At 34.2% G+C, this 16128-nt stretch overlaps 3 protein-coding genes across 3 annotated transcripts; 2 read left to right on the forward strand and 1 right to left on the reverse strand.

The window, feature by feature from the left end:
* The first annotated feature begins 1081 nt into the window (after positions 1 to 1081).
* LOC112701862 (receptor-like protein 9DC3) lies at positions 1082 to 3844 on the forward strand. Its single transcript, XM_072199829.1, has 2 exons — positions 1082 to 1928; positions 2382 to 3844. The coding sequence occupies exons 1-2, from the start codon at positions 1082 to 1084 to the stop codon at positions 3842 to 3844; spliced, it is 2310 nt and encodes a 769-aa protein (XP_072055930.1).
* An 845-nt stretch (positions 3845 to 4689) lies between these two features.
* Positions 4690 to 6609, reverse strand: LOC112701863 (uncharacterized). Its single transcript, XM_025752644.3, has 4 exons — positions 5728 to 6609; positions 5345 to 5475; positions 5081 to 5169; positions 4690 to 4867 (listed from the first exon to the last, which is right to left on the reverse strand). Exons 1-2 carry the CDS (start codon positions 6531 to 6533, stop codon positions 5469 to 5471), a joined length of 813 nt encoding a protein of 270 aa, XP_025608429.3. The 5' UTR covers positions 6534 to 6609; the 3' UTR covers positions 4690 to 4867; positions 5081 to 5169; positions 5345 to 5468.
* Positions 6610 to 12793: 6184 nt separating this feature from the next.
* LOC112701864 (receptor-like protein 7) lies at positions 12794 to 15931 on the forward strand. The gene has a single exon (XM_072199830.1). It carries the CDS (start codon positions 12794 to 12796, stop codon positions 15929 to 15931), a length of 3138 nt encoding a protein of 1045 aa, XP_072055931.1.
* Positions 15932 to 16128: the final 197 nt, after the last annotated feature.

Genomic DNA, 16128 nt, shown 5'->3' on the forward strand with positions numbered 1-16128 from the left:
AAGTTGTTATACTACTTTGATCTAAAACCTTTAATTAAATTTTGAACCTAAAATAAGTATTGGGTTAGTAACTAATAATTTGATAGATGAGATTATGAAAAGTATATAGAGTTACCTTATTGATGGATATTGTAGTGTTTGATTACATGTGCCACAAATGTAGTTATCTCCTTTTTCATATGCTTTCTTCGTACACTTTTCACATTCAACCTAGTTATCTCCATTGAGTAAGTTTGAGATGTTGTGTAATTCGGAAATAAATTTTTTGTGCTAAATTTGATGTAATTTGAAGGAATAGTGATAAGAGACGTATATAAGTAGTTCAAATAGTATGGAATTTGAATATTTGTAATGTAAAATTTATTATGATTAATAATATTATTATGACATTTGTAATATTTATAGAAATTAATAAATTAATTATTGGAGTTATAAATTTCTTGTATTGTTTATAACAATGTGTATATAGGGAGACAATAGATTATTTGTACAATGTATACATGAACATCCCCATACTATCTAGAATAACCATCCGAGTACTAGGGATAATAAATATCTTCCCGAAAAATTAAACTAATTTTGGGGTTCGACCTTTCAGATTTAGCGCTCTAATACCATGTTATGATACCACTCATCCCAAAAGATTCAACTGATGAAAAAAGGTAACACTAATGATTATATCTCTAATACTCTATAAACCTACATTGTACACATTGTATAAATATTTCATTGGCTCCTCGTACTTATAAATTGGGAGGGTATGAATATTATTTGGTACCGGTAGTTTTCAATATAGAAATCATGTATGTGAATGTGATGGGTTGGCTATAAATACATGGATCTTGATTTATGATCTGAGCCATATAAAACTATCAAGGAATAATCAATAATGATGTTGGTGGTTGTTAGAGTGGTGGTGTGTGTGCACATATTTATGCTGTTTCACTTTGCATGTTTGTCTTCTCATTCATGCCATCCAGAAGAGAGTTCTGCCTTGTTTCACTTCAAGATCCAACTCATTACTAACACTACTTTTTTTTATGGATGGTATGAGCATGAATGCCCCAATGCTTATCCAAAGATGAGTACGTGGGACAACGGGACAGATTGTTGTTCATGGATGGGTATTACGTGTGATTCTCTGTCTGGTCACGTGATTGGCCTCGATCTAAGTTGCAGTGCACTTGTAGGTATCATCCATCCTAACAGTACACTTTTCCATCTTACTCATCTTCAAACACTCAACTTTGCTCACAATCATATCTATAATTCTCAGTTGTCATCTCAGTTTGGTGGGTTTGTGAGTCTCACACACTTGAATTTATCTTATTGTCAGTTTAAAGGTGATATTCCTTCTCAAATCTCACACCTTTCCAAATTACAGTCACTTGATCTCTCTTGGAATTCTGGTTTAAAGTGGAAAGAAACCACTTGGAAGAGAATGCTGCAAAATGCAACTGCCTTGCGTGAGATTATATTGGATGATACAGACATGTCTTCCATTAGCATAACTCCAAGTCATTTGTCCAATTGGTCTTTCTCTTTGGTTACTCTTAGTCTTAGTTATACAGGAATAAGAGGACATTTGACAAGTCAAATTCTCTGTTTACCCAATCTTTATGAGCTCAATCTACATGGAAATAGCAACATTCAAGTCCATGTTCCAAAGTTGAATTGCAATACGTCTCTTAATTTTTTAGATCTTTCATGGTGTCAATTCTCAGGATCACAAATCCCTTCTTCCTTTTCTAACCTCACAAATCTAACTTCTTTGTACTTGTCTGGAAGTGAATCCAGTGGTTCAATCACATCCTGGCTCTCAAATCTTCAACATCTCACTCACTTGGACCTTTCAGACAATAGATTTAATGGTCAGTTTCCAAAAGTACTTGGTCAATTCACCAAATTACAAACACTCATTCTTGCAGGTAACAATTTAGGAGGAAAGTTATTGCTATCTTCATTAGCTAACTTAACTCAAATTTCTCGATTGGATTGTTCTCATAATAAGTTTCAGGGATCTCTACCTAGAAAAATAACAGGTTTTTTAAGTTTGACTGAATTGATTTTAAATGATAACTTATTAAATGAGACAATTCCGTCTTGGTGTTTCTCCTTACCATTTTTGACATCCTTAGATCTATCAAATAATCAGTTTACAGGAAATATAAGTACAATCTCATCCCATTCCTTGCAGTATCTATATTTATGCGGGAATAAATTACAAGGCAATATTCCAAAATCACTATTTAACCTTGTAAATCTCACTCACTTATGTTTGTCATCAACCAATTGGAGTTATTCCCTTCATTTACCACTTTTTTCCAAGCTTCAAAACCTTCAAGTCCTTTCTCTTTCAGGTTTTAATTCATTTTTATTAGATTCTAGAACCAATTCCAGTTATAATAGGTTCTCCAACTTAGTAGCATTGCAGTTGCTTCAGATCGATTTAACTAATTTTTCCAAAATCTCATGGAAATTTCCAAAGTTGCAAATTCTCGAACTCTCAGAAAATAAACTTGAAGGAAAAATTCCCAAATGGATACATGATTCACATTCATTAGGGCATTTGGAACTTTCACATAACCAGTTGTCATCAATAGGCCAATTCCCATGGTACCAACTTGTATACCTTGACCTTAGTTTCAACCTGCTAACTGATGACAATATTTCCTTCATTTGCAATGCAACTTCTCTCCAGATTATCAAGTTGTCGCACAATAAGTTCAGAGGCACCATTCCACAATGTGTTGCCAATTTATCTTACCTTATTGTTTTGGATCTACAGACAAACAAATTTCATGGCACTTTGCCAAGTAACTTTTCCAGGAATCTAAACACATTGAATCTCGATGGGAACCAATTAGTAGGTCATTTGCCTAGATCTCTGTCCAACTGCAAAGATTTGATGGATTTGAATCTCGGCGACAATCAGATAGAGGATACATTTCCACATTGGCTTCAAAGTTTGAATTTGGAAATATTGGTTTTACGATCCAACAAGTTTTATGGGACGATAGTCAGCTTCAAAACCAAAGATGTGTTTCCCAGTTTAATTATTTTTGATATCTCATCCAATAAATTTAGTGGCCAATTACCAAAAGGTTTCCAAGCCATGAAGAGTGTTGTTGGAGCAGAAGTGCAAAGCAGCTTCTATTACATCCAAAGTGGTTATGGCTTTATACTAGGCTCCATTGACCTAGAATACGATGATTCTGTGACTGCAACAATGAAAGGGCTTAGAATCAATCTTGAGAAAATTCCAAATGTCTTTGTAAGTATCGATTTATCAAATAACAGATTTGAAGGAGAGATTCCAGATGATTTTGGAGAACTTCATGCACTTATAAGCCTTAACCTTTCCCATAACAGCCTCACTGGTCCTCTTCCTCACTCTCTAGGAAATTTGACAAACCTTGAATCATTGGACCTCTCCTCAAATTCGCTTACAGGGAAAATTCCTGATGAGTTGACCAATCTGATCTTTCTTGAAGTCTTGAATCTTTCCAGCAACCATCTTGAGGGATCAATACCTCGTGGAAAGCAGTTTGATACATTTTCAAACGATTCCTATGAGGAAAACATGGGGCTATGTGGATTTCCATTGTCAATTGAATGCAACAACAATGTCCCTCAACAGCAATATCCATCTTCTGAGGCTGAAGACAAGTTTGGATTTGGTTGGAAACCAGTGGCAATAGGATATGCATGTGGAATGGTATTTGGAATTGGCTTGGGATGCTGTGTTTTCTCAATTGGAAAGCCTCAATGGCTTGTGATCATCTTTGGAGGCAAAAGAATTAAAAGGAGGAGCCGTGGAAACCGGCGTGCAAGAACAACTTAGTGGCCACAACTTCTGCATGAGAAATCTGTTTCAGGTTTTTGTTGTAACATAAATGTGCAATAATTAAGTTTGTATGTTATGCTGCTGTGTCTTTTTATATTTCATTTGAGGCTTTAATTTGGTTGTTTCTGTTTATGTCTTTTTATATTTGTAAGTGTATTGTTACATATATATGATGCTGCAAGTAAATTATGATATTTTTCTTTTTTTCGTGCATATCTAACAACACTCAATGATTTTGCTTCATTCTACTGGTTAGTGTTCCAACTTCTAACCAAGCACACATTTGTCAATATCTTAAGAAATCTATTTCTCTGTTTTAATTTAAACTTGGCCATAAAGACTCAAAACAGAGAGGGTGCTTGACTTTTAAATAAAACAGAAATAGATTGGAACTCTTATTTAATGTTGATCCATCTAGATTTTTCATTTTCATGAATCTAAAAAATGGAATTTCAGATTGTACAACTAATCAGTAGAACTTTCTCGATAACTATAATTAATAAAATTGGACATTGGACATAAAGTCCAATGCTAAATACATCACACATGCAATTATGATGTTATTGATTCCATTCATCTCAGTTTCTTTTGCACTAATCCAAGGTTTGATCTATTTAAGCACTTTGTGTCAGCATGTCAGAACTCACCTCTGTTTTAAAAAATAGAAAATAAATAAATAAATAATTTTCTACCGCATATAATGTATTGTAATGTCTAACTTAATAAATTGTATGGGCAAAATTATCATTCTTGGGAACCTAAGATTATTGGAGATAATAGCAAGAGTGCTGCAACAAGTAATGAAAAGGGCTATTAAATCTGTTAGTCAATTATAACAGATTCTTGGAAAGTAGTTAGCTTGCCCTTAATAGAAAGGAGATAGATATGCATTGTATATGAAAAAGTTATAATGTCTACATAGAACAAACACTTCTTATTCTTGTCATCTACAAGCATTGCTTACAATTGCTTATCTGAGCAAAATACTGAAAGCCTTGGATTTCTAGCAGTTTCATTGAACTGAAGAAAAAATGAGAAAAATAAGATCGTATTAATAGTAAAGAAAGCAAAGCATAACAGTCAGCTACTAGCATTGAAGTGCCATATGACTGAGATGAAAATATAAAATGGGTTTACAGAATACCTCAAAATCATGCCAAAGCCCCAAGGATTTACAAACACATAATGCAATTAAAAAAGATGTTTTTTTCTCAGCATGAATATAAGTCAGACCTTTTTCTGAATCCTTCTGTTTCGAATTTTTGGACTTTCTGTTCTAGCATTTGCTCTTGCTTCAACCACTAATAGTTTCTTAGTTAACCCTGAAAGAAAACTCAAAGCTCACATCAGTTAATATCCAAAGTTACATGAAACATAGTATAAATGTTCAGATGCCAAAGACTATATATTGCACTGGATTGAGCAAGAGACTAAAATCTTAGACACAACACACACACATTTAAGAAGGAAACAAAAACTCGGTTCAGCAGAACTTACATGAGGAATTACTTCTACTTTGTGTCTGAAAGCAAATAAACAGTGTCGTTGGAGAGACTCTGAAGACAGAAGAATTCTTGAACTGTAGCACTGGCACATTCAATTGAGCCATGTTGTACAAGTCTTAAGCACTGTGAAAATCAAAACTTATGTTACAAATACATACGCAAGGCTGAATTTCTTAGAGGAGTTTTAACAAATACTTAGTGTGCAGGTTTCAATAAAAGAGAAAGTTTTATTATTAGTATGTTTGACATTCAAGGAAACAGTAAAGACAAGCAATGCTATTTCAATTCAATCTTTAAAGTAGCAAGAGAACAAATTGTACTGTAGGTTCTAGTAGTGTAACATCCAAAACAAGGTGTTACACGTATCCTACTTACTTTGATTTTGTCGGCAAGTTACTTAAGCGGTTATATCCCCCAATGCCCGACCCTAATCGAAGATCTTCTGTTCTTCTTCGAAGCCGATGCGTCTTCGCTCCGCCGATGTCATCGGAACCTCCGTGTGAAGCTCGGGGACTTGATGCATGGAGCTGCTGCCGTAGTGGGCCCTCCTCAGTGATTTCACCAGCCCCAATTCGGAGCTCTTCCGCTCTTGGTCTGCCATAGTCACCCGGCGCCGAAGACCTCCCTCGATGAAGCTCCTGGTGGTACACTTGGGTTCGCCCTGAAGGTACAGGCCTCACAGCCTTGATATTTCCGCTGCTGCTCCTCTGCCGCGCAACCTTCTGCTCAGTAGTAAGTCCGGTGGCGTCCCCTCCGCTCGCTATGTTGATAGTGTCCCTGCTGGTGTCATTAATCGGCCGTGGCAAAGCCGTGGGTTGAAACCGCTCTTCCCCTTCAGCTGCGTGCCTGTCCCAGGTTTCCATTTCCACCCTCCCAGGTAATCCCTCGTCCCTTTGGCATCCTTGAAGGCTGGTTGAAACTGAAACCTGATTGTCTTGATTTTGATTGTGCTGATTATGCTGAGGAGTAGCGAATCCTGCTTCTGTTCTAATTATATTCCTGATATGTACAGGCGGAATAACTGTCCACGGCCTTTGTAGCTGATTTCCTGCTGCCATTGCTGCCAGTTGGTGAGCTAAATTGTTGCCTTCTCGTGGAGTCCAAGTAGCTACCACATTCGGAACCTCTTCCAGCAGTTGCAGAATGTCTGTGATGATTGCGTCTGCTTCAGCTAAGGGCATTCTTGCCTTAATCGTTTGAACCAGAGGTACGTAATCTATTTCAATTATACAATTCCTTATCCGTAGATTTTTAATGAGAATGAGAGCCTCCCTGTATGTTTGAGCTTCTGCTGCTAAAGCTGATGTCTTAAATGTTGATGTTGTCCCAATAATGATTTTTCCTTGTCAGTCTCATCACCGCTGCTGATGCTGCCATGCCTGTTTCACTGTGAAATGCCACGTCTGTGTTCACTTTCGCCCTGTTGTGCGGTGGAGGCCTCCAGATAATTCTCCTACTTTCACCAATCCTGCCTCCTATAGGTTTGTTATCTCTATTGAAGTCCTTTGTTGCATTAAGGTATTCTGCTGCAAGCTGTTCTGAATAGATTATTGCCTTTTGTGGATTGATTTTTGTTTGCTGGAATATGTGCTGGTTCCTCGCTTTCCAAATGCACCAACAAACACATCCCAAATTGCACAAAAATTTGTCCTGTTCATTTCCTGTCTCACTCTTGATTTTGTCAATTGTGTTCATCATCCATTTTTCAAAAGATCCCACATTATAAACCGTAGGCACAATTTGAAGGCTAGATCCAAACCACACCGCTCTAGTCCACGGGCACAAGAGTATCGCATGTTCTATTGTCTCATCTTGTTCCTGGCATATGCTGCACGTGGGTGTAAGAGCATTTTTGCGCTGATATAATTTCGTGTTTACTGGCAAAATTCTGTGCACTGCTTTCCATAAAAACATTCTAACCTTTTCCGGCACTGGTAATCTCCAAATAGTCTCCCATACCTCCCTCAAATTCTGACTTGTCGATGCTTTGCCAAGCTTTGTCTCTTCCTTTGTGTCTTTCTCCTCTTTCGCAGCCTGGTATCCGGTTCTGACTGAGTACTGTCCGTCATTTCTATACGGCCAAACAAAATGATCCTTCTTTTTAATCAAACTAATGGGCGTTCTGGTTATCAGTTCAGCCACATTACCATGAAAAATATCCTGAATTTTGTCTAAGTCCCAGCCCTCGCCCTCTCTTACCAGCTCGCTCACTCTTCTGTATCGATTTTCTACGCCTCTCCCCAACTTGTCTATTCCTACCACCCAATTATCTTCCCAAATATCTATCCTGCTCCAGTTCCTACCCTCCACCTTTCCTTCCTTCTGAGGAAATCTCTTCCCTCCAACATACTCCTCCATATCCATGATGCGTTTCCTCCTCTTCCCGCTTCCCATAGGCTGCAATTAGGATAGTAAATGGCTTTTAGTATCCGAGCCCATATTGCATCTTCCTCTTTTAGAAGTCTCCAAACTTGCTTGCACCACTTTTACTTTAAATCTTTAATTATCAGTTTTTTTTTTTGTTGGTCACTTGGTCGTGACTTTTAACTATCAGTATGTGAAACAAAAATGTCTAGTCTTATTATAGTGCAACTTTTGTTGGTTACCAAGCAGTGCAACTTTTGGTTCCACACAGGCATTAGTATGTTACTCGACGCTGTATTTTTGGGCTCTTGTTCTATACCTTTTTTTTTTATTTTGGGTTGCTCTCCCAGCCCAACAGAATAAAAAGTAATTGGTTGTGAATCTAAGCTTTTCATGTATAAGACAGAATTCGAATTCCCAACACTTAAATAGATAAATGAGTTGATCACTTGATTAACCTAAATTGGTGAATAATTCTATGGTAAATTCTACCATGTAGAGTATGGATTTTTTCTATATGTGTAGAATGATGCTGGTATTACTAAAAATTGATAAGTGTCTCTCTCAAGAGACCATTTCTATCAAAAATAATAGAAATGGCAACTTGTGCAGGCACTGTTCAACTTTCATCACGTGAGTGAATTGAGATTAACAATAGACAATTATCATAATGACATGGAATGAGATTAAAGTTAATGATGGATTGTTATTAGGTGTTAGGCTTAGTCATTGATGGGCTTTGGATGTTTTTGTAAGAAGGCTTTGAAGACAATAGAAGAAGAGTTTTTAGAATTTTATTGTGTGGGTTTAGTATTCAGTTTTGAAATTTTTGAAAATAAAATTAAAGTTGCAATAAGGTTTATGGCCTCTAATATGTAATTTGAACAATTTACTAACGAATAAGGGTGCAAAATACCAAAACTTACAAGTTTCTTGACAACGACGAAAATTCAGGGGGAATTACAATCTAACTAGTAGAGTAGTAGTGCTCATGATTCTTCTGTCATTCAGAAGTTGTCATAGAAAAGTGTATTTAGTAAAACAGAAATGTTTGATAACCAAACATAATTAGCTAAAAATAGTCAGAACTTACTTTATTTAATATTTATTAATTCTAGCCACAATTGCTGAAACAAGTTCTTAAGCTTAATTTTTGTCATACATATCCATTATATGTTATTTTTTTTCAAAACAAATTGCATTGAATAGATACTCTCACTCCAACTCTTTTTCTCCTTTGACTCATTCAAAGACTAAAATAAAATTATTTTCTAACACATCCATAACGCTATGTATTTTCATATGTAGCTTCCATTCATTGCATGCATGGATCTCTTTTGTCTTGGACGTCTTTTATATTTCCTATGCCCATTAATTTCCACGTATAACATTTTTGTATTATATATTGACTTATGTTTCAGCTTGTATTATAATAATAATATTCTCGTCTTATATAATTTGTTCCTTAGTCCCTAGAAGAAACACAGGAAACAAACATATAATTATTAACTTGAATTCATGGACAAAACGCTCGTTCAGTCAACCAAATTAGGTTAGCCACAAAATGTCTTCTATATATATTATGGAAAATTATCTTCTCATTTATTTTATTCTTCTTTTTCCCCATATTTCAAAATATAAATTTTTCCCACTAAGACAAACTTGTGTTTTAAAACGAAAGAAACATATTTTTTATTAACTAATTTTATAACAAGACTCATTTTTTGTGAAAAACCAACTTAGTCAAATAGTTAGTTTACTCGTCTATTTAAGCAAGTATTTGAATGAGGTTTAAACCACGCCTTATATATATAGTAATTTATTAGTCAATGATAAATCCTTAAACAAAATTTCGATAGCCTATTGGGATGTGGGATATGGCGAAAAATAAAAATCGTTAAAAATATAAATTTAATAGTCTTTTATCTAATTATGCGATAACTTTTAAAATTTAAGTCATTGCTACTCAATGATGATGACGAAATAAAACAACTAATAAGAAGTGCTTCATAATTGTTAATTTTACATCATATACATATGAAAGTATTCAATAATTAAAGCCAAAAATTAACAACACAGCTAAAGAAAGATTTGAGACAAACAATGCATGGAAGAGAATGGAGAAAATCTGAGGAGATGCGTTAAGTGAAATTCCTTAATTAACTAAATGGTCACATTATATTCCTTGATTTCCTTCCAAACATTTTTTTTTGTAATTTTAGTTTTGAAATAATTAGAGAAAATTACACTCCCCTCTCCTGCGAGATGCTAAAATGACACTCCCCTCCCTTCTATTTTATAAATGTACATTCTCTTCCCTTCTAACTTCTAAAAAACTTCTTTTTTAATCCATTTTAAACTTTTTGTGTTAATTAATGTTAACTTCATCCATTTTTTAAGAAAAAATAAATTATTTTTTAAAAAAATATCTATTAATAAAAAATTTATTTTTTATCATTAAATTTTGCTTACCAAAATATCTTTTAATAAATTATTCTTTTATTGATTATTATATTTTTTAAAAAAATTAATAATTATATAATTTTTTTTAAAATACCCTTCAATAATTTTTTAATTATTAATTTATAATTTTACCAAAATTTTCGTTAACAATTTTTTTATATTTTACTATTGATTTTTCGATTTCTATATATATTATTTTAACATTAAATAAAATATTTTAGTAAAATTATTTTTTAATATTAATATATATTAATTGTTATATATATTAATAGTCGTAAGATAAAATAATATATATTAACAGTCGTAAGATTTTTTTGTTGTAATTTTAGTTTTGAAATAATTAATAAGAACGAACAAAGCATTTAATTTTAGATTGTTCTAAAAAATTCATCATAATGGATAATAATGTATCAAGCTAAGTTCATTTTCATGATTAAAGTATAACGGAAATGCTCATCATCCAAGCTTATGAAAAGAACTTGCATTATTATAATGTTAACCACAAATCTTACATCATCCATTGCTTGGGGAATGGGAAGACTTGGGATTGCGTTGTTGAAGGGCTGGAAAAAAATGTTCATTTTGAAATAGTCTTTGCCATATATTATTGATCATGACAAAGCGATGAAGTATATATATATATATATATATATAAAGCAATGTTGTCTATTATATTGTGTTAATATAATGACTGAAAAGAGGAAGAAATATTCATATGTATAACTGGGACAAAAATCTGCCAATGAAGTAAAATAGTTAAAGAGTAAAGTGAGGTCACTATTTAAAACTATATCGTTTCCATACTTACTTGGTAGCAATGGAATATGCACCATTATAGATAAAAAAATACATAAACAATTTTATTTTGTTTCGCATTATTCACTGTTTATTATCGTGAATGACCTAATTAGTATTTTTAAAAAAAAAAACTAATTAGTCCAAGATTGAAATTTTCGATGATCTAATTGTCATTTTAGTAATAGTTAAATGGTAATGTGTGTATATATACTTATAAACTAACCTAATTTTAAAGTCTAAATTTAACTCGTCCACCCCATGTGGGTAAGTACATAAGTAAGTTAAACATAGAGTTACGATATATGTACTAAATATGTGTAGTAGTGCGTGTTGGATCACTCTTTCATAATATTTTAATCTTACGGGATTTATTGGTCTCAAATAAAATATTAGATAGTTATTGTATACCATGCAACACACATCTCCTTTTTTCTTTTCCTTAATTTATTTCAAGTTAAGTAAGCCAATATATACATGTAGTTGGTAGATATACATACTTATATAGATGATATATAAAAAAGAAACAATATATATATAGCCAAGAGATCGTTCGTTTGGGGAGAATTTGAATAACTTGATCAAGTTCCTTGCACATAAAAGTTTAATTTATTATGTCCACTATTTCAAATATTATATCAAGCTCATCAATGGTTTAAACACAAGCTAAGGGGTGGTTCCATATATTCCAATTAATTTAATTAATTAATTATATATATATATATATATATATATATATATAATTCTCCACATACAAGTTTTTTTATACAAGTCTTTACAAGTCATTTATATTAACGCGCTTCGAACTGTTACTGCACGTTTTCACTGCACCTTTTTCTTCTTGCTACACGTTCTTCTTCCTCTTTTTCTTCTTCTTTTCTTTCGTTTCTTGCTTTCTCTTTCTCCTTCTTCATTTACGTGCTTTTCTCTCTGTTTTCTTTCTTCGTTATTCTCGATTTCCATTGTTTTTTGACATCAAGCTCTAAAATCGTTTTTGAAGAAGAAAAAGCAGCAGAAGATGAGGAGGAGAAAGAGAAAGAGTTCTGAATTATGTATAAGGTGTACTTCAACGAATTTTGAGTGTATTTCTTAAATTCTTTTGGTGTAGTTTTGTAATCCTTTAGGTGTATTTCTGTAATCCTTTGGGTGTATTTCTATAATCGTTTGGGTGAATTCCTGTAACCGTTTGGGTGTATTTCTGTAATCGTTTGGGTGTATTTCTGAAGTTCCATTATCTTCAAATTTGGCAAGAAACTCGTTTTCATGGAGGAAGAAGAAGAAGAGTCGTTCATAATGCATGGTGAGTAGCGCGCTTTGGAAACAGGAAGTGGTTGAATAACGTGCGTTTATTTACTCTTGAATGTGAAAGTGTAATGCGTGTGTTTTGTTGGACTTGTACGACTTGTAAGCCAAAAAGACTTGTATGTGTAGTAGGCCTATATATATATCACCAAAAATGAAATTTAAATGTATGAAGTTTATCATATTTTAATTTGATGATTGGAGTAAATATAAAATATCATTATTGCTGTATCCAAGACCGGTTATGATATATAGAAGAATATATAATTATACTATAGCCCTAATTAATAATACTCTAAGTAGAGAACCACGTCTATCTAAATCTGACGTTAGAAGAAAAATACTTAGACTTTGATTTGGTCTTATTGGACATTGATAAATTGGGAGAGTATGAATATTATTTGGTAGCGGTAGTTTTCAATATAGAAATCATGTATGTGATGGGTTGGCTATAAATACATGGATCTTGATTTATGATCCGAGTCATATAAAACCATTAAGGAAAAATCAACTAACAATGATGTTGGTGGTTGTTAGAGTGGTGGTGTGTGTGCACATATTTATGCTGTTTCACTTTGCATGCTTAGCTTCTCATTCATGCCATTTTGAAGAGAGTTCTGCCTTGCTTCACTTCAAGACCCAAATCATTATTAACACTGCATTTTTTGATGGATGGTATGAGTATGAATGCCCCAATGCTTATACAAAGATGAGGACGTGGGAGAATGGGACAGATTGTTGTTCATGGATGGGTATCACGTGTGATTCTCTGTCTGGTCACGTGATTGGCCTTGATCTAAGTTGTAGTGCACTTGTAGGTATAATCCATCCTAACAGTACACTTTTCCATCTTACTCATCTCCAAACACTCAGCCTTGCTCTCAATTATTTCTATAATTCTCAATTGCCATCTCTGTTTGGTGGGTTTATGAGTCTTACACACTTGAATTTATCTGATTGTGAATTCAAAGGTGAAATTCCTTCCCAAATCTCACACCTTTCTAAATTACAGTCACTTGATCTCTCTTGGAATTCTGGTTTAAAGTGGAAAGAAACCACTTGGAAGAGAATGCTGCAAAATGCAACTGCTTTGCGTGAGATTATATTGGATTATACAGACATGTCTTCCACTAGCTTAACATCAAGTCATTTGTCCAATTGGTCTTTCTCTTTTTCTTTGGTTACTCTTAGTCTTGCTTTTACAAGAATAAGCGGAAACTTGACAAGTCACATTCTTTGTTTACCCAATCTTTATGAGCTCAATCTTTCTGGAAATAGAAACATTCAAGTCCATGTTCCAAAGTTGAATTGCAATACTTCTCTTAATTTTTTAGATCTTTCATGGTGTCAATTCTCAGGATCACAAATCCCTTCTTCCTTTTCTAACCTCACTCATCTAACTTCTTTGTACTTGTCTGGAAGTGAATCCAATGGTTCAATCCCATCCTGGCTCTCAAATCTTCAACATCTCACTCACTTGGACCTTTCAAACAATGGATTTAGTGGCTCAAATCCATCATTGCTCTCAAATCTTCAACACCTCGCTCACTTGGACCTTGCAGGCAATAAATTTAGTGGTTCAATCCAATCATTTCTCTCAATCCTACCCTCAAACATTTCACATCTCACTTACTTGGACCTTTCATACAATAGATTTAATGGTCAGTTTCCAAAAGTACTTGGTCAATTGACCAAATTACAAACACTCATTCTCGCAGGTAACAATCTAGGAGGGAAGTTATTGCTATCTTCATTAGCTAACTTAACTCAAATCTCTTTCTTAGATTGTTCTTTTAATAAGCTTCAGGGGCCTCTACCTAAAAAAATAACAGGTTTTTCAAGTTTGACTGAATTGATTTTAAATGATAACTTATTAAATGAGACAATTCCATCTTGGTGTTTCTCCTTACCATTTCTGACATCCTTAGATCTATCAAATAATCAGTTTACAGGAAATATAAGTGCAATCTCATCCCATTCCTTGCAGTCTCTACATTTATGCGGGAATAAGTTACAAGGAAATATTCCAGAATCACTATTTAACCTTGTAAATCTCGCTGACTTGTGTTTGTCATCAGGCAATTGGAGTTATTCCCTTCATTTACCACTTTTTTCCAAGCTTCACAAGCTTCAAAACCTTGTATTCCTTTCTCTTTCAGGATTTAATTCATTGTTATTAGATTCTAGAACCAATTCCAGTTATAATAGGTTCTCCAACTTAGAAGCATTGCAGTTGGTTCAGATCGATTTAACTAATTTTTCCAAAATCTCATGGAAATTTCCAAAGTTGGACACTCTGGAATTCTCAGAAAATAAACTTGAAGGAGAAGTACCTAAATGGATACATGATATAAATTCATTAGTGCGGTTGAAACTCTCACATAACCAGTTGTCATCAATAGGCCAATTTCCATGGTACCAACTTGTATACCTTGACCTTAGTTTCAACCTGCTGACTGATGACAATATTTCCTTCCTTTGCAATGCAACTTCTCTCCAGATTATCAACTTGTCGCACAATAAGTTCAGAGGCACCATTCCACAATGTGTTGCCAATTTATCTTCCCTTATTGTTTTGGATCTACAGACAAACCAATTTCATGGCACTTTGCCAAGTAACTTTTCCAGGAATCTCAACACATTGAATCTCAATGGGAACCAATTAGAAGGTCATTTGCCTAGATCTCTGTCCAACTGCACAGATTTGATGGATTTGAATCTCGGCGACAATCAGCTTGAGGATACATTTCCACATTGGGTTCAAAGTTTACAGAATTTGGAAATATTGGTTTTACGATCAAACAAGTTTTATGGGCCGATAGTCAGCTTCAAAACCAAAGATGCGTTTCACAGTTTAATTATTTTTGATATCTCATCCAATAAATTTAGTGGCCAATTACCAAAAAGCTACATAAAAGGTTTCCAAGCCATGAAGAGTGTTGTTGGAGCAGAAGTGCAAAGCAGCTTCTATTACATCCAAAGTGGTAATGGCTTTATATTAGGCTCCATTGTCATAGACTACGATGATTCTGTGACTGCAACAATGAAAGGGCTTAGAACCAATCTTGAGAAAATTCCAAATGTCTTTGTAAGTATTGATTTATCAAATAACAGATTTGAAGGAGAGATTCCAGATGATTTTGGAGAACTTCGTGCACTTATAAGCCTTAGCCTTTCCCATAACAGCCTTACTGGTCCTATTCCTCACTCTCTAGGAAATTTGACAAACCTTGAATCATTGGACCTCTCCTCAAATTTGCTTACAGGGAAAATTCCTGATGAGTTGACCAATCTGATCTTTCTTGAAGCCTTGAATCTTTCCAGCAACCATCTTGAGGGATCAATACCTCGTGGAAAGCAGTTTGATACATTTTCAAACGATTCCTATGAGGAAAACATGGGGCTATGTGGATTTCCATTGTCAATTCAATGCAACAACAATGTCCCTCAACAGCAATATCCATCTTCTGAGGCTGAAGACAAGTTTGGGTTTGGTTGGAAACCAGTGGCAATAGGATATGCATGTGGAATGGTATTTGGAATTGGCTTGGGATGCGGTGTTTTCTCAATTGGAAAGCCTCAATGGCTTGTGATCATCTTTGGAGGCAAAAGAATTAAAAGGAGGAGCCGTGGAAACCGGCGTGCAAGAACTTAGTGGCCATCTGTTTCAGGTTTTTGTTGTAACATAAATGTGAAATAATTAAGTTTGTATGTTATGCTGCTGTGTCTTTTTATATTTCGTTTGAGGCTTTAATTTGGTTGTTTCTGTTTATGTCTTTTTATATTTGTAAGTGTATTGTTACATATATATGATGCTGCAAGTAAATTATGATATTTTTCTTTTTTTCGTGC

The sequence above is a fragment of the Arachis hypogaea genome, chromosome 7 (genome assembly GCF_003086295.3).
Source record: "Arachis hypogaea cultivar Tifrunner chromosome 7, arahy.Tifrunner.gnm2.J5K5, whole genome shotgun sequence".
Taxonomy (NCBI): Eukaryota; Viridiplantae; Streptophyta; class Magnoliopsida; order Fabales; family Fabaceae; genus Arachis; species Arachis hypogaea.

Excerpts from the sequence above, each read along its gene's own strand:
- LOC112701862 (XM_072199829.1), top strand. The coding sequence starts at position 1,082 with ATGAGTACGTGGGACAACGGGACAGATTGTTGTTCATGGATGGGTATT. Across the intron at positions 1,929-2,381 it reads ACAAACACTCATTCTTGCAG|ATTCTAGAACCAATTCCAGT; the intron begins GTAACAATTTAG and ends CATTTTTATTAG.
- LOC112701863 (XM_025752644.3), bottom strand. The coding sequence starts at position 6,533 with ATGCCCTTAGCTGAAGCAGACGCAATCATCACAGACATTCTGCAACTG.
- LOC112701864 (XM_072199830.1), top strand. The coding sequence starts at position 12,794 with ATGATGTTGGTGGTTGTTAGAGTGGTGGTGTGTGTGCACATATTTATG.